Source organism: Triticum aestivum, chromosome 6A (assembly GCF_018294505.1).
Source record: "Triticum aestivum cultivar Chinese Spring chromosome 6A, IWGSC CS RefSeq v2.1, whole genome shotgun sequence".
NCBI classification, from domain to species: domain Eukaryota; kingdom Viridiplantae; phylum Streptophyta; class Magnoliopsida; order Poales; family Poaceae; genus Triticum; species Triticum aestivum.
Genome location: NC_057809.1, coordinates 129,919,422 through 129,942,884, shown reverse-complemented (window position 1 = coordinate 129,942,884; position 23,463 = coordinate 129,919,422). Strand labels below are relative to the sequence as shown.

Sequence of the window (23,463 nt, the reverse complement as noted above, 5' to 3'; positions counted from 1 at the left end):
CTGGCTGAATCTGCCATAATTTGCACAAATTTTGTTAACTTGGACACGTCGCACATATGCTTTCCACATATGTAATGCTATCCTATGCTTTTATATGAGGACATCTAGGGGAAAGGGACGATGAAAGCAAACATATGCTGGTTGAAATTTGTGAAAAACAAGGTGAATCTGAATTAGATAGAAATATGCCAACATGAAGTAACATGGTAGCTAAAAACTAATGCGCTTATGAGTAAGGTAGCTAAAAAGATAAAATAATAATAACTTTCATAGTGAAATGAAGGAATAAGAAATAATACATCACATCAACACAATGTATCCACAGAAATAACTACATTTTTATTGAACCACAGAAAACTAACACGTAGATAGCTAGAAAAAACTGCCACCACAAACAAACTTAGCAGGAGGATGTTGACAATTTAATGATTTACCATCGCTTGGAAAATGGGTCTATGGATATATGTTAGACTAGCAATTAACTTGTCTAAAGCGTGCATCACCTTGAATCACATCAACCAGATCATTCAAGAGATTAGGTTTTATTACGTGTCACTTATTTCTCCACGCAAAGTGATATGGCTGTGCTTAGGTAGGTTACTAGACGCGTTTCAGATTCTTCTTCACAAGTCAGTGTTCAACAACAAGCAAGATGGACTTTTTTTTTCTAGAACTGAAGAACGGCTTCAGTTAACCAAGCACACATATTAGTCATCTGGAGACTTATTTTTATCAACTTCTCACTCATAGACCAAATCACATGTATGTCAAAGCAAGGAAAACTAAATTGTATAGAGATGCAACCAATAACACATCTTAATGACACCCAAAGCAGCTGCAGTTCGCACCATCAGAAGGAGGCACCAGATAGTATAACCAACAAAAGGGGGCTAAAGAAACCATGGGAGTGGTACCTTGTCCAAATTGATGGTGCAGCTTGTTACGTTCGCTATTAACATGATGCTCTTATCCTGGAAAAAAGAACAATGGAAGAAGGATCACCGGTGAGTAGCAGTGAAATCACAAACAAGGTGGAAACCAAAATATAACCAAGGAGCTCTCATCATAAAAAAGAAAACAAAAACTTGAACAGATGAAATGAAAATGAAAGCAAACAGACATAAGCAAGCCCCCATCAGTAAAACTGCAACAGCAGGAGTTACAGTGCACCCTTTTACAGCGTGTGTGTGTGTGTGTGTGTGTGTGTGAGAGAGAGAGAGAGAGAGAGAGAGAGAGACCAAATGCCAAAGTGAGAGAAAGACAAGAGGCCTAACCTAAGATGCAAACTAGATCTGGCAAAAGCAAAGTGAGGCCACCTTCCTTGCCAAATATGGCTCATCTCTTAGCTTACTCCATGCTCCATTTTTACCCCAACAAGAACTTGATGAAGCCCCACCACCATGGCTAAAACCTGCTTCCATGGAAAACAAGGCAACAGGAAAGAAGAAGGGGGGTTGCTAGGGTGAGAGAGAGAGAGAGAGGAGGGTGCATGTTGCAGTGTACCGGCAGCATCTCCATGATTCAGCTCCCAAGGCGAGTACAACTGCAAAGAGAGAAGATAAAACAATTTGGGGATGAAAAAAACAAGTAACAAATCCAATCATTTATTCCAGTACTACAAGCGCCTACAGCTGCCACTCCTTACAATTACCACTAGCATCCGTATCACTCTCCTCGGTAGTAGTTCCCAGGAGCAACTTGACTGAAAAGATCAAAACAACAGAGCATTTTTTTTACTTCATTTTTTTGCGTGCGCACACATCTAAAGAGATAAGGAAGTGGCATGGTAAAGTCGGAGAAAAGCCAGAGTACATGTCGCATGCGTGTTCTGCCTTTCTTTTGTGGCTGAGTTCCTCTCATAAGCAGGGGTTAACCTTCCTTTTTGTGTGGAAAATTATGAACTATTGAATTGAAATTGAGTCGAATTAGTTCTACATACCCACCAGTGGATCTGAATGTAACGTAAACTCCTGATAGAAAGAGGCTGACAGAAAGAGGAGTGAGCACGCGGCGAAGACGGCATACATGTTATGCCGGCATCACGCCGTGTGCTCACTCTCTTCTGTCAATCTCTCGAGGGCCTCCCCACACCAGGAGCTAACATTACTTCGCAGATTGCACAACCGAAGAACAAATTCCGCCACAAAAGTATCAAACAACCCAAAAAATCCAAAAGGAAACCCAAATAAAACCTCCGAACACAACAGGAAATGGGAGAGGTTTTTTCTTCTTGGATCCGGTGAGCGGCCGCCGTACTGGAATTGAAAGGAGAGGTGGTGAGAGAAAGGGCTCTTGGTGCTTGGTTTTGGAGCAGAGGAGATGGATGGGATAGGTGGTCGTACCTCCAGTGCTGAGCCCTCCCATGGATTTAAGTACTACCGGGAGTAGTACCCATGCTGCGGCTGCCAAGTAGTAGTTCCAATCAGCAACAGTTGACACTACAGTATGCATCTTTACTTAACTGTCCATAATATTATATTCTTTTGGCAGTCGTACATAGTACAAATATCCCACCTAAAACGAATTAAACCTAGCACTGTTCATAGTACGTCAAAACTATAGCTAGTATCTCAAACGAGGCTTTATAATTTTATGTCTTCAGTCCATTTTAAGTTTTAATGACCATAGTTTCTTTTTTTTTTGTCTCTTGGGAATTAAATCTGGATAGATCAAGCTACTCTCTGCCAGCCAATTCACACAGCCAAGAGTATCTGGTTTGATCTCATGATATCCTAGCTGGCTATCGTGTATACCATAGAATAAAAGGATAGGTGAGTTATCTGCAACTGTCCAGCATCCATGAACACCATCCATGGTGGTCCCTCCGCTGTCTATGGCTTTTGCTGCCCCCTGCCTGTTTTGTATATATATTACACACAAGAAACTGCCGGCATCGACCGTCCTACATCATATGTGTAAGAAGACATCAGGCAGACTAATCAGCTATCAACACAATGGCAGTAATACATAACAGAGACGGAGATAATTCATAATGGATTGAGCAAGAATACCAATAATGCTAGCAACCCACATACACAGCTGAAAGGTGATGCAATGCAACTATACTGTCCAGATGTGTCCAAAGATCAAATAAATACGCCACATATTCTTTTTACATGTCTTGAGTGCTTGGATATTCAATATTCAACATATACCCTTGTCACATAGTTCATGGACCGATGTTGACTTAATTAACTATGCGCTGATGCCATTATTACCCATCACAATCCCTCTCTTATACATATTAATACATGGCCCCACATCATGTACAAAAAACCATTCATAAAAATCTAAGAACTTGAATAAAAAACGAGAGATTTGCCAGCATAAATATGAAGAAAGGCATAGCCTTCACTGTGTACCCTCACAACGAGATTTAAAGGAAGCAAGAAGTTCACTTCTCACCCCCGGCCTCCCTCTTAAGTTGACATACTCCCTCTTCTATAAATCCCGGCGACTAGAGACACAAACTTCAGTGGCTATCATCGGCAAAGATATAAAAAGGAATCTCATGAAAAAACTGATAAAAAAAAGAAAAACACGGCCACCTCCCGAGTTAACATGTTGATTCTCTTTTCTTTATAAGTAGGATTTGTACACAAACGATCAGGTAAAGAATATATTGGATTTAAGTCAAATTTTCAGGCATGTTGACCTAATTATTATTCTTTGAAATGGACCTCACACATTAATCAAGAAGAAAATTGTTAGTTAACTCACAGAAAACCAGGCAAAAACCGATACAAACATGACCACATTGATCTAATTTGGTGTATCAGAAAATTTTCAAGTGCCAACGTCAAGGCTCTTGGGCCTTCTCGATTGTCCACTAAAACTACCGCCGGCCCTATTCGCAAAAAAAAAAACTACCGCCGGCCCTAAATAAATTGTCATTCGTTGGTGGGCGGTGGGGAGAGACCGGAGGTACTCATGATTTTCGAAAATAGAACTAGAGTGGTAGAGACGCATGCAAGCTTGCCGGAGATGGCACAGAGGCATGTGAATCTTCAAGGACGCCTAAAGATCAGAAATCTAATTGGACAAAAAATAAGAGGTAGTTGAGTGTAGCAAGTCAAAAGAGCACTTTCAAGATCTACCACTGCACCTAGTCCATCCCATGTTTAGTCTTAGTCACTACTGACCAGTTTGATTACGATCTATACGATTAAAGAACATGGTTAAAGAAGGCTTAGAAAATTGTTCTTTCAAAAGCTCTAGGATATTACCTTAATTAATGAGCTGATGTTACATCCTTAAAAGGACAGAAATTCGCTTTCATCATTTTTACAAAAAAATATTAATGAGAGAGAGAGAGAGAGAGAGAGAGAGAGGTTACCTTAATGCACTGCTTAGTGATTACTGGCAGTCATCAGTGCGTGTGGTACCGAAGGCATGCCCCGATGCGATGTGGTCGCCGGCGGTAGGCCCCAAGACGTTATCTTGTGGTACCTTTTCCCATCATCCAATAGGAGCAGCCATTTTCAACCCCCACGGCCGCGAAAGGTGGCATGCGTACGCCCTGGTCTTCCCTCTTTCCAGTAAAGAATCCGGCCGGGAAAAGTAAAAGGAAAAAGAAGCAGTGTGAGGGCAAGAAAAATCACCTAGAAATATATAGAAACGAAAAGGCATAATCGCCTTTTTCTCCTATTTTCTCTGCGTCTCGTTCTCGAGGTGACCCTCGGCAGTGGTAATCGTAAACAGCGGGCCGTGTCGGATAGATTAGAAACGGCGTTGTCGAGCCTTGATTGGCCGTGCTAACGGTGGGCCCACGAGCCCCAACCCTTTACGTGGCTAGGTGTGAGTAGCCACAGGTGCGTGGGGCCTTGCTGTCCGGCCTCCCAGAGGGCTTGGAGCCTCGTCCTGGGCGGTGCGCGATGGCGGGTAGATTGGCCGCAGTACAGCAATGTCTCTTGGTAATTTGAAACTTACAATCATACCCTTGAGATTGGGTTATTGTCAACGACCTCCCTGCCTATGGACAGTAACGTCTGTCTGGATGTTTCGGAGCACAACAAGTTGATTTAAAAAATTTAATTGCTCACAAAGAAATGGGAACATTTAATCCAAATACCCTCTTACAAAAACCAGCGTGATTTCAGCAGCTTATGGCAGTTCGGTGGATTATATCTTAAGCCAGGTCATATGAACAATTGATATATGCAGATATACAACTCTTCTTGTAGCTTTTCAAAAAAAAAAACTCTTATGGTAGCTTGTACGCTCTCCATCCCAAAATATAATGCCATATATTAAGCCATGAAATAGGTCATTCATAATGTATTAGTCTCAGTTTTTTACTCCGAATATTATTAGGTCTTGTTAGGACAAACCTTTGACCAACAATTACATTATTAATATGTAACTTTTGTGATACAAAATCATAATCATAAAGATACTTACGAATACGAATCTAATGGCACCAATTTTATGTCATATATTACATACTAGTAGACTAATTAATTATTGGTTACAGGCTTGTCCTCACGAGGCCTGATTTGCAGAGTAAAAACATGAGTGAGTATTCGATACCGTAATGTTGTAAAAAATATATATATACTTAATAAAACTTTACAAGGGTTGATTTAGGACAAAATTTACTTCTTATATTCTGGAAATGGTAGAGTGAATTCTTATTATAGCTAAATGAGTTATAATTCAATATGTTCTATGAGATAAAAAGGGTATAATTTGACTCTGGTTCCATTATACGAGTCGTGTCTAAGGTTAAAATACAACATATCTCTTTTTTGTCAACAGTTGGTAGTACATGTTTGCCTAGTTGGCATGTTTTAGATACAACTGATGTCACTACATCGCGTGTTGCGACCATAGTTGCCAGGAAACCGTGTCGCCCGGGTCGAGGAACGGAGGCATGGGTCACCACACCTCCGGGGCGAGGTGTGACGTAGGGCATACCTCTCTGACGTCATTTTGAGACATGGATCGCGATCCCCATTCCGATAAGTTTGGGTCGATGACCCGTAACAAAACATGACATGGAGGGAAAGATTCAGTTGTTTTACTTCAAAAGAAAATTATTTTCTTGTGATTATTTCCTAATACCGCTTAGAGGGAAAAACGCCAGAAACTTCACATTTACAAATCTAGCACAACACACTAAGATGGCAATCTCCTCATTCCGATTATCTTCACAGGAATCATTACTCGAAACTTTCCCCAGACGTCTTCCCCTAAAGCTCCAACAAAACATGGCTTCGTTTTATAATCTCCCACGCGGTGCGCCGGAGCTCATGGTTCCAAGAACTCCAGCGCCCTTCCGTTGGGCCGCTGCTCCCTCCTAAAGACATGCCTTCCCTAATCCCTACTACCAAGCAACCAAGCCATGGCCAACGATGGTGAAAGCATCGGAGTAGGGTAGGGCATCACGAGACCTTCTAGTCCGCGTACTAGCAGTGGCGGAAGAGGGTCATGCAACAGCTTGATGATCGGAAGTTAGATGAACAAAGTCCAAAATCTTTCACGGATTAGATTGCCTGGTAAACCTCCATGAACTCACCACTGTCTATCGACCCCGGATTAGGGAATAGACCGTTGCGCCTCGAACCAGGCTACTATGATTGTGACCACTCCCCACATGCATCAAATATTGCATTAAATGTCTTAAGTTCCAAAACACGGGTTTGGTTGGTACACATAGTAAGGTTGCCACACTTTGCCACAACACAAGATAGGCAAGTTTGACCATTCAAATATAGGTCCTATGTGCCATTGACTTGGAAAAGTGTGACAAAATTATATCAAGTGTGGCACCGATTTTGACCGTTTCAAAAGAATAGTTAGAAATGCGTACGAATATATAGCCGAGAGGAACGAAATGACATTGGATTGTTCCTCAGTTGAAAAGAGATGTCTTGAGCAATTAGAGAAGCACTTTGATAAACAGATTTGATCTTTACCGATCTCTTGCTACCAGAAAGGAACTGAACTGGCTTCCCCGGAGAGAATGGATTAAGTTTAGATATGTATTTGAAAGAAAAATGACAAACATTGCCATACTTAGTATTTGAACCAAACAGGCCCTTAATTCTATAAGCTTCAATGTAACACCATACTAAACCTGAATAATTTGAGTACTACCGAGTGCGACAGGCAACAAGATCACACCGCATCTGAATATACTAGCTCCAAAGTATAGAGATTCTCTCTTGTTACTAGAGTACTTTCAATGAATCTTCTCCCATATGCATAGAAAAGAACAAGTTGCTCATGTACACTATAGACGTCAGAGCAAACTTTGAAAAGGTTACATCAGATTCAGCCCAGCCATTATTTAGATTGGATATTTGGATGTACAAGCACGTGTCAATTTTCTGTTGGTTGGGTTGTGGACGTACTATGACATTTCGTTATGAACAGTAGTAGCTAGACACTGACAGATGCCAGGTACTAGGATCGTATTCTTATCTACACATAAGCAAACAAGTACAAGGGTGACATCTCCCATAGCTGCATCTGAGCTGACAAATCTGAGTTCGATCTCATCTCATCTGCACTGTGCCTTTATTGTAAATTTTAAATAGCTAGTACTCCTTGACTGTTTTCCTTCATACGAGGGTTTTTGGTTCTTGTATTTACATTGATAACTTGGAGTTTTCACTTTTCACTTAGTCTCAACTACACTTTATTTTCCGACAGACAGAACATGATGATGATGTATAGCAGCCCTGTTGTTCTAAAAATAAGAGGGAAACTAGCCTCACCTGATTGTTCAAAAAGATATTCAGCTTATGCCTTTTTAAAATAGACATCGAACTAAACATCTAAGTGTACAAGTAATTCTTTCCAAAATATTATTTTCTCTTATTTACCACATAAACTTTATGCAGAATTTTCAAAACAGCATATTGCATGAGTAATTCTTGATAAAAGTAAGTAAATAATACGAAGTAAAGGTCAAATAATTTACATACCTGGGAGATGCAAATCCCAACTCAAGAAAATATCCCGACTATAAACCATTAAAATATGGGTGCTTGGGCATGAACCTTTGTGTCATCGAGGATAATACCAATGTGAATATCACACCTAATTATATCAAAAGAAGATTTCAGAACTATTGGATAATTTAGATGGAAATTTGAAGTATGTATTAGCAAGCAAATAAATCTTAAATAACAAATACTACGGAATTCACAGTCCATCTACTTCGATTGGTTTTGTATACCAAAAAGGGCAACCTGGTGCATGTAGCTCCCGCTTGCGCAGGGTCCAGGGAAGGGTCCGACCACTTTGGGTCTATAGTACGCAGCCTTTCCCTACATTTCTGTAAGAGGCTGTTTCCAGGACTTGAACCCATGACCTCATGGTCACAAGGCAGCAGCTTTACCACTGCGCCAAGGCTCCCCTTCAATCGATTAACTTTCCAGCATTTCGAAGGAATATTATTGTTTACACTGATTCTAGTCTCTTAGAAGCTCTATAGCTCCTTTAAAATGGCAAGGCATATCAACTTCTGGGATTTCAGTACTGCAAAATATTCTTTCGAGCCCCTAAGAGAATTTTGTTACGAGGCCAGAGTCTCCATAACAATCCATTTTTCTCCTGAAACCATGGTGTAATGCAATCAACGACCCCTAGTCTCCATTCCCAGTTTTACGTGGGAATGAAACTAACATTCGGGCAAAAAGAAAAATGCAACGACTAAAAGTTATTGGGCAGAACTGAAAAAAGTGAAAATTAAAGTCACTGCTAGAGTATTGATCGATTTACACGCAAATTTGATTTTCCCTCTAAAATTACACACCACGCATAGAAAGGTAAAACTATTTAGCGTGTCTTCACCACAAAGAAATTATTTTATTTGTGGTTCCAACTACTATAGGTATCAACAGCTTGCACCCACCAGCGCTGCTATGGTGCGTCCCAGAACAGTTGTGACAACATGCGACCATACATTAATAACCATTTAAACTAAAAAACCTCACAAGGTTCTGTGAAGGAAATTCTGTAACTATCTATCAACTCTGCTACAATACCAAATGGAGCCTACTCGTTTGAACTCATTATACAACAGTGCAGGGGATTGCTAAATCTCAATCGACTAAGACTTAACAAGTCTCAATCGATGCTATATTTGCGGGATCTTACGTGAAGATCCGTGCAAATTTTATTTTTATTTTTTATTTTTTCTTTTATGCCACTGACTTAGACTTGCTTAAGTCTGGGTCGACTAAGACCTAGCCACACCCAACAGTGTAATATGAACACGGATAACACACCATAGCAGTAGCAAGAGTTAAACAATTAGGAAAGCAGGAAGGACGTGACAAGTCAAGCATATACTAGACGAGACTGCATGCCTTGATGCAGCTATCCTGTAGCAAAACAAATCACAGTCCCATTTAATTAGAATCTATGTAGTGAGCACTGTTGTGAAACAGTGATGCATGCATCTCGTGTTCAGTACCAGGAACATCTTAAACCACATGTGAGGCAGTGCAGAAGCTAGTTGTGTCTATCCTTCAGAATTTTTTGTATCTGGAATAGTTTTATACTCCGGAAATAGACATATAGCTTCCTCGCACTGGTGGGTTCGACCACTTGCATGTCGTGTAACCTGTGACTGCAAAGGTGTTGCAGATGTGACTGGGATGGCACTTGCAGGCCAGCCAGCATTTAGATAGACCATTGAAGGCGATGCCGGACCAATCTACTGGTCGAGAGCCGTTAGAAGAATTCAGAGTCATCCAGGTACAGTATTTTTTTGTGCTACAGAATAACCACACATCCTTTGACACCTAGGCAATCTCTTTCCCGAAGAGAATAGATGCAATGTCATGTTGTGATAGCTCTTTTCCCCATCGTAGTCGGTAAAGCAAAAGATAAGAGAACAAAGCATCTAGTAGCTTGTAAGATCAGCGTGGCCGGCCGACTGACCAGACAGATCTTGAAAACAATGGAGCTAGCAGGATAAGTGATGTAACTGACAGTGAAACATGAGGCACTGTTAACCAAAGGAAAACCAGCATTACCTTGCCCTACCAAGGCCACTGCTTTGGTCTGATCCCTCTTTTCCGCAGCGACACAATTTGTTGACACCCGAAACTTTTACGATTCTTCCCCCCTGCATTTCAGAAGACGACCGTTTTGACATGGAACTGAACGGCTATCCGCAACAAGCTAGGACCACCGGCAAGAGGAGCATGGGAAGGACACTCACCAGCGATCCATAATAAAAGGTCGGCCTAAATGTCACGTTAAGATTGAATCTCGCTGAGTGCCCCGTGGAACCTACATGTGCCAATTGCTACTGCTGCACAGACAAGTTGTCAAAGTCAAGCTTGGTGCGCCACACCATAATTTCTCGCAGGACCTACATGAATGTCCGACCCCTCCCCTCCGTGATTCTATGGTATGGATTCATTGCTGCGTTCTGGCACTCGACCAGATCAGCAGTGATTCACGAGAGGGTCTGCTAGCTGGTTAACTGCACCATGCACTGTTCTAGAATCAAAGAAACAACTACTTGGAGGACCTGATGTCTCAAATAAACTCACAAACTACCTTGACTTGCATGGGCCCATGGGACCAACTTTACTATTACTTGCAAGAGGGAGTGGTTAACCTTAGAGACTATTGAACAATGCAAATACCAGCAGGACAATCTACGGTCAGGTTGATTTACGCAGAATAAATTTATGTGGTGTCAGCTCCTGAGCTAAATGGTCTTTGCTGACATATAAGGTGGTGTTTGGTTTAGAAGTCCTAGGACTTTTTCCAGTCCCAGGACTAATCAAAAAAGACTCTCCAATAGAGTCTTTTTCTAGTCCCTGTAGAAAAAGTCCATCCTGTTTGGTTTTTAGGGACTTTTTAGGGACTTTTTCTAGTCTCTGGGACTAAAAAGTCCCTGAACCAAACACCCCCTAAGCTTGATTCGAGCAAAATCAACTTTTGTTGATATGATGTATGCAGAAGAGGTACAAGACTCATCTAGACTCTAGTACAACGAGAGGACACACACAGTAGGATGAGGTTGCCACGTTCGTTTGCGGTCCACCGTTTAAAGTCTTCACCAACATCGCTTTCTTTGGGTGAATAAGTGCTGGCTTTAATAAATATATTAAAATTCACAATTTACAGATCTGAGCATTTGAATGTGATTTATCCAGTTCGAAAAGTCTCATCTTACGAATGTTTGGTCATTATCGCTGATTTTCATCCTTATTACACAACCCAACCATGGTACAATAAATCTATCCCCAAGACGCTTAGATTTTCCAAACCACCACTCAATCTTGCAGTGTTAATGCCACACTGCAGGCTTGTCTCTCCAAGCATAGGCTAGCTTGTAACAACAACAACATGGCAGCTTCTGATTTCTGATCATTTTGTATGACTTCGTATTCTATGGTTATCTGATTACCTTCCTATATTAGCGAATAGCAAGTGCCAACTGCCAAATAGACAGACTAAATATGACACAAGGATCCAATGAAAATATCTATACAAGCACCAACAAGTGGAAACAAGATCATATATATAACCTATGTGAAGTAGATAATAAACAGGAGATAGCGGCCGTAGATCAGTGCATATAAAATATCAGTGCAGCATAAAATCCTACGTAAACATACAGGATTCAAATAAATACACAGGGATCCACAGAATTATTAAGTTGAAAAAGAAAAACTAGAGTGATCAAATAAATCCCGTACCTCGACCTCTCATCTTCCCGCACACAGTGGCCGAAACTGTACCTCCGCAGCTTTTACTTCATAACAGGCTACAGCTTAAACTGTAAGCGATGTTTGGCCCAGCTGCACTGCGAACCTGCAGAGACGGCCCCCACCTCTCCGCCCCAGGCTCTAGTGAAGCTATAATTGTCCTCCATTATCCCCTTCCAACTGTCCTTCATCTCCTACCTTAAGCATCTCCAACAAACCACATTAAATCTCCATGCTTATCTCATCGTCTTGATTTCATTTTAGGAAGATTCTCCGCCACTTAATTTTTCTTTGTTGACTAATCTGTCTGTTCCAACAAACGTCTGAAATAATGGCAAGATTTCAATAACTATTTCTCAATCAAATAGAATGAAACATTCCTGATCGTAAGATAGAAAAACAGAAATGGAATTATTCGTTTTCTTCGGTCAAACAGTTGTTTGTTTTCTAGAAGAATCAAATATTCATACACCATTTGGAATGATAATTAGAACTTTAGTTGGGTGAACAAGCTATTTGATGGCCATGTCTTTCAACGGCATGGATCACACAGACGTGGACAATATTTCTTATTAAGCATTTTAACTGATATTACCAGAGTAGTTACATTCCCTGAAACATTCATTTTAACTGATATTGGTGGCTACTATCAGCGCATGAACTCTACAGCGAGACATGATTGGGCAGTTGGCATCAAATGGATTCACCGATTCAAGGCAAAACGGAAGGCTGTTGAGGTGATTCGCTAAAAAATAAAATTACCACAACAACCCAGCGACATAAACATAGCGCAACAGCTATGCAAACAGGATTTCATATGAGACAACTGCAATAGAGATCCACATGTATACATTCCAAAAATTTGATCAGAGCTGTGTGTAAGATATTGCAATTGACTCGGGAATCTACAGAGCACGGCATGAACAGGTAATAACTGCTCAGATTGTAGATGATGATCGGACACTTGATAGCTCAGATTGCAGAAACAGGCTCCAAACGTAATACAGAACAGGTAACTGCTCCCGCACATGCCTACCAATTCGACAAAAAAACTCGCTTCGTATCAAACGATGATGAACAAACCCCGACTCAGGAGGTGACTAATCAAAGCTATCAATCAAATGATCATAACGAAGCCACACGCAACTCTACTGCCCCGAAAACAAACCACACGAAGCCTCACTTCGTAGGCAGAGGCGCACAAAAATGCCGGGACGGAACCACAAACAGCGCCGAATCAATCACCGGCTCTCACGAACCTGAACCGTACGAATCGCCATCAGAATACACCAAACGACGCCCCAATTCGCCTCTGCCATCGCACGGTGTAAGCGGAGCGAATCCAGTAGAGCTACGAGGGAGAGGCTAGGGCGGAGCCAAGGAGGTGGGGGTGTCTCGAACCTGCCATGGATCGCGAGATGCCGGAGAAGGGCGAGGCGGCTGCGCGAGGCCGTGGCGATGGAATTCGCGGTGCTCTGCACCTCCTCCTTCTTCCATCGCCGCAGAGCGGGGAGACGAAGCCAATTTACCTGGGATTTTGGTGTAGAATACTGGGTCTGGACGGCTGTGTGAGCCGAGGCTTTTCCCTCTCGAGGGCGGTGGGCGGTGGGCGGTGGGCGGTGGCGGATTGGCGGCAGCGACGGGAAGTGCGGGGAGGAGGGAAGGGAACAGGGAGAAGCGGCGGTCATGTGGTCGATTTGTGATGATGGGCTTCAAAGTCTGGCCCAATCGGGGCTTAATATGTCCTGCACTCAGATATATGGGCTGCCCCTTAAAAAAAGCAATTATGGGCTTTTTTTTAACATCAGTACAAACACAAGCGCTCATATACACACGCATACACTCATCCCTATGAACGCACACACACATCCTATCCCTATGAGCACCTCCAAAAGACTGAGTCGACATATCATCTTGAGATTTACGAAGTCAGCGTAGGCGCCTCGTCGTCGACGGGAACGTCTCCTCCCACTGAAAGCGTATCGCCGAAAATCCTGAAATAAATCCAGGAATAATGCGAGCACCAGGATTTGAACCCTGGTGGGTTGGGGATACCACTGTCCACCTAACCAACTCAACCACAGGTTGATTCGCAAAGCAATTATGGGCTTGGAACCAACTGGGCTGTTCATTAAGATAACGCCGAAAAGGTATCATGACTAAACTGGGTTTTGACCTACATTGGATAAATGAGGTCATGGGCATGGTCTCTTTAGTCTCCTTTTCTGTTTGTTTTAATGGCGAGAAGATTGACTCTTTTATACCCACTTGTGGTATCCGGCAGGGAGATCTAATCTCCCCCTACTTGTTCTTGATTGCAGCAGAGGGCCTTTCGTGTCTCCTTAAATCAAGTTCATAGTCGTCTCTTACAGGTATTCAGGTGGCTCCCTCGGCTCCCACCGTCAACCACCTCTTGTTTGCAGATAGCATGTTGTTATTTAAGGCAAGTGGGGAGAGCTCAACTATGGTATCAAACCTGCTTGATACTTATTGTTCTGCTTCTGGACAACGGATCAACAATGAAAAATCCTCTATTTTCTTCAGCAAGGGTTGCCCAATACAGACATGAGAAGTTGTCAAGAACAATTTGCAAGTACAGAACGAGTCTTTGAGTGAACGCTACCTAGGAATGCCTACAGATGTTGGCCACTCTAAAAACGGTACGTTCAAATATCTTCGGGACCGAGTGTGGGAGAAGATTAAGTGGTGGATGGAGAAGTTACTTTCTGCTGCTGGTAAAGAAGTTTTAATCAAATCTGTTGCACAAGCTATACCAGTTTACTCCATGGCGTGCTTCAGATTACCACGAGGCCTGTGTGACAGCATCATGTCTATCATTCGACAATTCTGGTGGGGTTCCAAGCATGGAAAGAGAAAGCCCAGTTGGGTGGCGTGGAACATAATGACTATGCCGGAGCACTTGGGGGGCCTAGGTTTCCGTGACATGGAGATTTTCAACCTCGCCCTACTGGCAAGGCAGGCATGGCGCACCCTAACAGATAGCAACTCACTCAGCGCCAGAATTATCAAGGCAGTTTACTTCCCACACTGCTCTCTCCTTCAAGCAGAACTAGGATCGCACCCATCCCAGATATGGCGGGCGATTTTGGATGGTCGTGACATCCTGGCGCAAGGGGTCATCAGGAGAATTGGTGATGGGGAGACGACCGATATTTGGCGGCACAACTGGATCTCACGCGATGGTCTTAAGCGTCCCATATGCTCTCTAACTCAGAACCCTCCGGCGAGAGTGGCGCAGCTTATAGATCCAACATCGGCAACGTGGAATGAAAATCTGGTACGTTCGGTGTTCACCCACTTTGACGCGGAAGAGATTCTACGGATCCTGCTTTGCACTCGCCGGGTGGGAGATTTCTGGGCCTGGCATGAAGAGCCTCGAGGTAATTTCAGCGTTCGTTCTGCTTACCGAATGATTCTAAAAACGAAACACAGCATGGAGGCTTGGTTAGCTGAGGAGGATAGTACATCTTATGAGCATCAAGACACCAAGGAGTGGTCCATGATCTGGCACACGCAAGTACCATCCAAACTGAAGGTGTTCGTGTGGCGGCTAGCCCGTCATTCCATGCCCACGGGATCTGTCCTCAAACGTCGTCATATGGCAACAGAGGACACTTGTTCGCTATGCGGGGCGACTGATACATGGAAACACACCCTCATTGCATGTCCAATGGCAACAAGTGTTTGGGCTTTGGCACCGGATGAGTTGGTCCAGCATATGGTTGAGCGCGAGGAGGATGGTCCGAAGGAGTGGCTGTTTGCAGTACATGAAATATTGACGAATGACCTTTTCGATCGCCTGGTGGTGACGCTCTGGGCACTTTGGTATGCGAGGCGTAAAGCAATTCACGAGAATATATTTCAGGCACCATACTTTGTCAACAGCTTCATATCAAAATATTTGGCTGAACTACGAGTGACCTAGCAGAGGCATCCTTCCTTGCCCCCTTCTACCAGCGCCCGACCAGCGCGGTGGCTTGCACCACCATCAAGTTACGCGAAGTTTAATGCCGATGCAGCGGTAAGCAGAAACGGTGGGACGATGGAGGTGATCTGTAGAGACGACGGGGGTATGTTTACGGGAGCCTCGACTCTCTCTTTTAGATACATTGTGGATCCCTCGACTTTGGAAGCACTTGCTATTAGAGAGGCACTTGCACCGGCAGATGATCTCTACCTGAGGCGCATCCAAGTGGCATCGGACTGTAAAACGGTGGTGCAGGACATACACAAGGAGAATTTGGCAAGCTATGGAGCAGTCATACATGAGATAGTTGAACGTTCTTTAGCTTTTGATTTCTGTAATTTCAGTCATGAGTTTAGGAGCTCAAACTTTGAAGCTCACAACTTAGCGAAGCATGCTTTATCTCTCGGTGGTGGCCGCCATGTTGGGTTAGGCCATCCCGGGAATTTACCATCCGTCCCTGTAAACATTGTGGCGACTTAATAAAAACTTCGTGATGTTGCCTAAAAAAAGAAATATAAGTACACCACCCACCTATATTTTTCCACTTATATTTCTTTTCGGCGCTAGTCTCCATAGGAACATACTTATTTTCCTGGAGTCAGGGAACACCGAAAAATGTCTACCTCAAGCTCATGCGGCCTATGTGGTGCTAGGGATTTCTAGAGGCACTCCCTTCTGGACTGATGTATGTCACTGATCAATGTGTACGTGCAATGCACGTTAATTTGGAAGTATATTAAGTGCACGCGGATAAATAAGTAGGATATTATTTCCGTGTTACTATGTGATTAGTACAATATTTATCATGAAATTAATTGCATGCTAAACGTGTTGAGCGCTCGACATTGAACCAATCTAGGTCGTTGGATTGACATGATTTGATGGCCGAGATTAATTGATCTGCCCCTTTAGATCTTTTTATATTGGTATAAATATAGATGTAGATGATGTATATGAGCTTTAATGGATGAGGAGCTGGCTGATCATCTGCGGGAGTTCGTACGAATCAAGTGCTAAACAACTATCGCATGACGCGTTTGTGAAGATAGTGGTGACCCTTTGGGCGACGTGGACGGCTAAAAGGAAGGCTATACACGAGGGCATTTTTCAGAGCCCGCACGCAACACACTTGTTCATCAACTGTCACTTGGCAGATCTAGAAGTAAACAAGGATCAACATCAAAAAAGAAGACAGCAGTGCACACCTCAGTACCGTCGGGCAGTGCTAGGCCAAAGGCTTCGCCGGTTTTTTTTGCAAAATCCATGTCGATGCTGGAGTATCAACACATCGCAGGAGAGGGACGGATGTGGTTGTTTGTTGTGATAGTACACGCAACTATCTGGAGAGTTCGACATTGGTGGTCGAAGGAATACGTGATGTTGCAGGAATGCATGGCATGCCGGGAAGCTTTTGCACTTGCCGAAGACCTAACCATCTCCAATTTTGTTGTGGCCTCCGATGCAAAGCAAATAGTGAAAGATTTCTCCAAAATAGCAATGGACTGTACAGCATGGTTATCAAAGAGATCAGAGCAAGAGAGACTGTGTTCAACTGTAACATCGTTTTCAAAGAGCATCGTTCCAATGGTGATGCTCATAGTTTAACTAAATTTTCGCTTTCCTTAGCTCAGGGGCTCCATGTGTGGCTTACTCACCCCCATAACCCTCTTTGTATCCCACATACTGTGGGATTTAATGAATGAATAAAGATTTTCATCCCTCAAAAAAATCTTTTCGAGAAGTTTTTAAAAAAAATTGAGAAATTTTTTAAAAAAATCTTTTCAAGAGTACATCATGGCGTACCATATTTTTATTGAAGGCAGGAGACAATTATAAGAAACTACCTTTCACTATGTATAGCAAGTGTAGCACAAACCTGACTAATCCGAAGATTGCCAATGAGTTTGCTTAAACACGATTGCTATTGAATTTGTGTTTCAATCATTGGTTGGTTGATAAAATTATTCTATCAAATAATTATTCACTTGGTCATGAAGTTGCTCATGTGGATGTTGTATTTGAATCAAACACAGACATTTAACTAGTTCCTCTAAAAATTGCTAATGAATAGTAGTAAAGCTTTGCCGGATTGCCTAAAAAACCGGATTTTTATCATTTATGACACTAGTGTGTCTCACTACTCAGTTTTGCCATTAGAAATTACTACTGCTCAAAAACGCCATCGCTCTGTGAGATGTTTTCTCAAAATGTCATTAGATATCTAAAAAATGCCATTGTTCCATTAAATGTTTGCTCAGAAATGCCATTAGACATCGTTATTGTTAGGTCAAACTCGTTGACCATGTTATATGACAAAAATAACATTGTACCCTGTTAGCTCTCTTTATATCACAATGATAAGTGTGGACCCCACTTGTTTGGAGTAAGCAAGCGGATACTTTTAGAGAAAATAAGAACATATTGAGATCAAGTGGTGAAGGAAATATGCCCTAGAGGCAATAATAAAGTTATTATTTATTTCCTTATATCATGATAAATGTTTATTATTCATGCTAGAATTGTATTAACCGGAAACATAATTGATGTCTACTACACAACCTTCTTCTTGTAGACGTTGTTGGGCCTCCAAGTGCAGAGGTTTGTAGAACAGTAGCAAATTTCCCTCAAGTGGATGACCTAAGGTTTATCAATCCGTAGGAGGCGTAGGATGAAGATGGTCTCTCTCAAGCAACCCTGCAACCAAATAATAAAGAGTCTCTTGTGTCCCCAACACACCCAATACAATGGTAAATTGTATATGTGCACTAGTTCGGCGAAGAGATGGTGATACAAGTGCAATATGGATAGTAGATAATAGTATTTGTAATCTGAAATTATAAAAACAGCAAGGTAACAAGTGATAAAAGTGAGTGTAAACGGTATTGCAATGCTAGAAAACAAGGCCTAGGGTTCATACTTTCACTAGTGTAAGTCCTCTCAACAATACTAACATAATTGGATCATAAAACTATCCCTCAACATGCAACAAAGAGTCACTCCAAAGTCACTAATTGCGAAGAACGAACGAAGAGATTATGGTAGGGTACGAAACCACCTCAAAGTTATTCTTTCCAATCAATTCGTTGGGCTATTCCTATAAGTGTTGTATCCGTGGGTATGATTATATGATGTGCATCACATAATCTCAGATTCATCTATTCAACCAACACAAAGGACCTCAAAGAGTGCCCCAAAGTTCTACCGGAGAATCACGACGAAAACGTGTGCCAGCCCCTATGCATAGGTTCATGGGCGGAACCCGCAAGTTGATCACCAAAACATACATCAAGTGAATCACGTGATATCCCATTGTCACCACAGATACGCACGACAAGACATACATCAAGTGTTCTCAAATCTTTAAAGACTCAATCCGATAAGATTACTTCAAAGGGGAAACTCAATTCATTACAAGAAAGAAGAGGGGGAGGAGAAACATAAGATCCAACTATAATATCAAAGCTCGCGATACATCAAGATCGTGCCAAATCAAGAACATGAGAGAGAGAGAGAGAGAGAGATCAAACACATAGCTACTGGTACATACCCTCAGCCCCGAGGGAGAACTACTCCCTCCTCATCATGGAGAGCACCGGGATGATGAAGATGGCCACCGGAGAAGGATTCCCCCTCTGGCAGGGTGCTGGAACGGGTCTAGATTGGTTTTTGGTGGCTACGGAGGCTTCTGGCGGCGGAACTCCTGGTCTATTATCCGTTCTGGAAGTTTTAGGTTACGTAGGTATATATGGGTGTAGGAGGTACGTCGGTGGACCGAAGGGGGCCCATGAGGCAGGGGGCGCGCCCCCTACCCTCGTGAGCTCCTCCTTCATCTTCTGACGTAGGGTCCAAGTCTGTCCGGTAGGTTTCCTTCCAAAAATAACTTCTCCAATTGATTTCGTTTCGTTTCGACTCCGTTTGATATTCCTTTTCTTTCAAACACTGAAATAGGCAAAAAACAGCAAATCTGGGTGGGCCTCCGGTTAATAGGTTAGTCCCGAAAGTAATATAAAAGTGGATAATAAAGCCCAATATTGCCCAAAACAGTAGATAATATAGCATGGAGCAATAAAAAATTATAGATACGTTGGAGACGTATCAAGCATCCCCAAGCTTAATTCCTGCTCGTCCTCGAGGAGGTAAATGATAAAAAAGATAACTTTTGATGTGGAATGCTAGTTGGCATAATTTCAATGTAATTCTTCTTACTTGTGATATGAATATTCAGATCCGAAAGATTCAAGACAAAAGTTCATATTGACATAAAAATAATAATACTTCAAGCATACTAACTAAGCAATTATGTCTTCTCAAAATAACATGGCCAAAGAAAGTTCATCCCTACAAAATCATATAGTTTAGTCATGCTCCATTTTTGTCACACAAGAATGCTCTCATCATGCACAACCCCGATGACAAGCCAAGCAATTGTTTCATACTTTAGTAATCTCAAACCTATAAACTTTCACGCAATATATGAGCATGAGCCATGGATATAGCACTATGGGTGGAATAGATTATAGTGAGGAGGGTTATGTGGAGAAGACAAAAAGGAGAAAGTCTCACATCAACGAGGCTAATAAATGGGCTATGGAGATGCCCACCGATTGATGTTAATGCAAGGAGTAGGGATTGCCATGCAATGGATGCACTAGAGCTATAAATGTATGAAAGCTCAACAAAAGAAACTAGTGGGTGTGCATCCAACTTGCTTGCTCATGAAGACCTAGGGCACTTGAGGAGGCCCATTGTTGGAATATAAAAGGCCAAGTTCTATAATGAAAAATTCCCACTAGTATATGAAAGTGATACCATGAGAGACTCTCTACTATGAAGATCATGATGCTACTTTGAAGCACAAGCGTGGTAAAAGGATAGTAACATTGCCCCTTCTTATTTATTTTCTCCTTTTTTGGGCCTTCTTTTTTTCTTTGGCCTTTCTCTTTTTTTGGGACAATGCTCTATTGAATGATGATCATCACACTTCTATTTATTTACAACTCAATGGTTACAACTCGATACTAGAACAAGGATGACTCTATATGAATGCCTCTGGCGGTGTACCGGGATATGCAATGAATCAAGAGTGACAAGTATGAAAGAATTATGAACGGTGGCTTTGCCACAAATACTATGTCAACTACATGATCATGCTAGCAATATGACAATGATGAATGTGTCATGATAAACTGGATGGTGGAAAGTTGCATGGCAATATACCTCGGAATGGCTACGAAAATGCCATAATAGGTAGGTATGGTGGCTGTTTTGAGGAAGATATAAGGAGGTTTATGTGTGAAAGAGCGTATCATATCACGGGGTTTGGATGCACTGGCGAAGTTTGCGCCAACTCTCAATGTGAGAAAGGGCAATGCATGGTACCGAAGAGGCTAGCAAGGATGGAAGGGTGAGAGTGTGTATAATCCATGGACTCAACATTAGTCATAAATAACTCACATACTTATTTCAAAAATCTACAAGTCATCAAAAACCTCGGCACTACACGCATGCTCCTAGGGGGATAGATTGGTAGGAAAAGACCATCGCTCGTCCCCGACCGCCACTCATAAGGAGGACAATCAAATAACACCTCGTGTTTCAAATTTGTTACATAACGTTTACCATACATGCATGCTACGGGACTTGCAAACTTCAACACAAGCATTTCTCAAATTCACAACTACTCAACTAGCACGACTTTGATATTATTACCTCCATATCTCAAAACAATCATCAAGCATCAAACTTCTCTTAGTATTCAACACACTCATAAGAAAGTTTTATTATTAATCTTGTATACCTAGCATATTAGGATTTTAAGAAAATTACCATGCTATTTAAGACTCTCAAAATAATATAAGTGAAGCATGAGAGTTCATCTATTTCTTCAAAATAAAACTACCACCATGCTCTAAAATATATAAGTGAAGCACTAGAGCAAATGACAAACTACTCTGAAAGATATAAGTGAAGATCAATGAGTAGTCGAATAATTATGCAACTATGTGAAGACTCTCTAACATTTAATAATTTCAGATCTTGGTATTCTATTAAAACAACAAGCAAAGCAAAATAAAATGACATCTAAGAATGACGAACATCATGTGAAGAAGCAAAAACTTAGGATCAACCGAAACTAACCGATAGTTGTTGAAGAAGAAAGGTGGGATGCCAACCGGGGCATCCCCAAGCTTAGATTCTTGAGACTTCTTGAAATATTATCTTGGGGTGCCTTGGGCATCCCCAAGATTGAGCTTTTTTGTCTCCTTAATTCCTCTCATATCACGGTCTTCCTAAATCTCAAAAGCTTCATCCACACAAAACTCAACAAGGACTCGTGAGATAAGTTAGTATAAACCATTGCAAAAACCTTATCATACTCTACTGTAGCAAATTACTAAAATTATTATTCAACATTGCATACTAAATTCCTCTGCATATTTAATAGTCATATCCTCAAATAGAATCAATAAAAAAGCAAACATATGCAAACAATGCAAACATAACAGCAATCTGCCTAAACAGGACAGTCTGTAAAGAATGCAGCAACATCTATACTTCCCTAGCTCCAAAAATTATGAAAGAAAATTCTCACTGTAGTAAATTTATCAGACCTTAATATGCAAAAGGATTCAACATTTTATCACATTCTGAATTTTCTAGGGAATTATTGTAACAGCGGTAAACTTTCTGTTTTCAAACAGCAACATGTATACTTGTAACATAGGCATAGTAAAGGCTATCAATGCCACTTTTATTGAAATAAAAGATGCAAAACATTGTTCTAAATAACAGCAAGCAAATCCTAACAAAAAAAATTGACGCTCCAAGCAAAACACATATCATGTGGCGAATAAAAATATAGCTCTAAGTAAAGTTACCGATGAACGAAGACGAAGGAGGGGATGCCTTCCAGGGCATCCCCAAGCTTAGGCTCTAGAGGCAATAATAAATTTATTATTTATTTCCTTATATCATGATAAATGTTTATTATTCATGCTAGAATTGTATTAACCAGGAAACATAATACACGTGTGAATACATAGACAAACAGAGTGTCACTAGTATGCCTCTACTTGACTAGCTCGTTAATCAAAGATGGTTATGTTTCCTAACCATGAACAAAGAGTTGTTATTTGATTAACGGGATCACATCATTAGATGAATGATCTGATTGACATGACCCATTCTGTTAGCTTAGCACCCGATCGTTTAGTATGTTGCTATTGCTTTCTTCATGACTTATACATGTTCCTATGACTATGAGATTATGCAACTCCCGTTTGCCGGAGGAACACTTTGTGTGCTACCAAACGTCACAACATAACTGGGTGATTATAAAGGTGTTCTACAGGTGTCTCCAAAGGTACATGTTGGGTTGGCGTATTTCGAGATTAGGATTTGTCACTCCGATTGTCGGAGAGGTATCTCTGGGCCCTCTCGGTAATGCACATCACTTAAGCCTTGCAAGCATTGCAACTAATGAGTTAGTTGCGGGATGATGTATTACAGAACGAGTAAAGAGACTTCCCGGTAACGAGATTGAACTAGGTATAGGATACCGACGATCGAATCTCGGGCAAGTAACATACCGATGACAAAGGGAACAACGTATGTTGTTATGCGGTCTGACCGATAAAAGATCTTCGTAGAATATGTAGGAACCAATATGGGCATCCAGGTCCCGCTATTGGTTATTGACCGGAGACATGTCTCGGTCATGTCTACATTGTTCTCGAACCCGTAGGGTCCGCACGCTTAAGGTTTCGATGACAGTTATATTATGAGTTTATG

General features: G+C 41.7%; 1 protein-coding gene across 37 annotated transcripts in view; it reads right to left on the bottom strand.

The window, feature by feature from the left end:
• Nucleotides 1-13,373, bottom strand: part of LOC123132475 (uncharacterized) — an 18,752-nt gene extending 5,379 nt beyond the window's left edge. For 7 of the 37 annotated variants that reach the window (XR_006464751.1, XR_006464770.1, XR_006464758.1 and 4 more), the window contains exons 1-10: nucleotides 13,086-13,373; nucleotides 11,676-12,007; nucleotides 10,181-10,273; nucleotides 9,993-10,084; nucleotides 7,932-8,046; nucleotides 4,337-4,531; nucleotides 2,754-2,902; nucleotides 2,343-2,402; nucleotides 1,275-2,255; nucleotides 915-971 (exon numbers count right to left, since the gene is read on the bottom strand). Coding sequence is in view for 9 of the 37 variants with exons in the window: in XM_044552274.1 (XP_044408209.1) it covers nucleotides 915-971; nucleotides 1,317-1,411; nucleotides 1,504-1,543; nucleotides 2,754-2,810 (249 nt within the window). In the remaining 28 variants the exon portion in view is untranslated. The other 30 variants (XR_006464764.1, XR_006464773.1, XR_006464774.1 and 27 more) reach the window with 23 other exon arrangements.
• Between the last annotated feature and the right edge of the window lie 10,090 nt (nucleotides 13,374-23,463).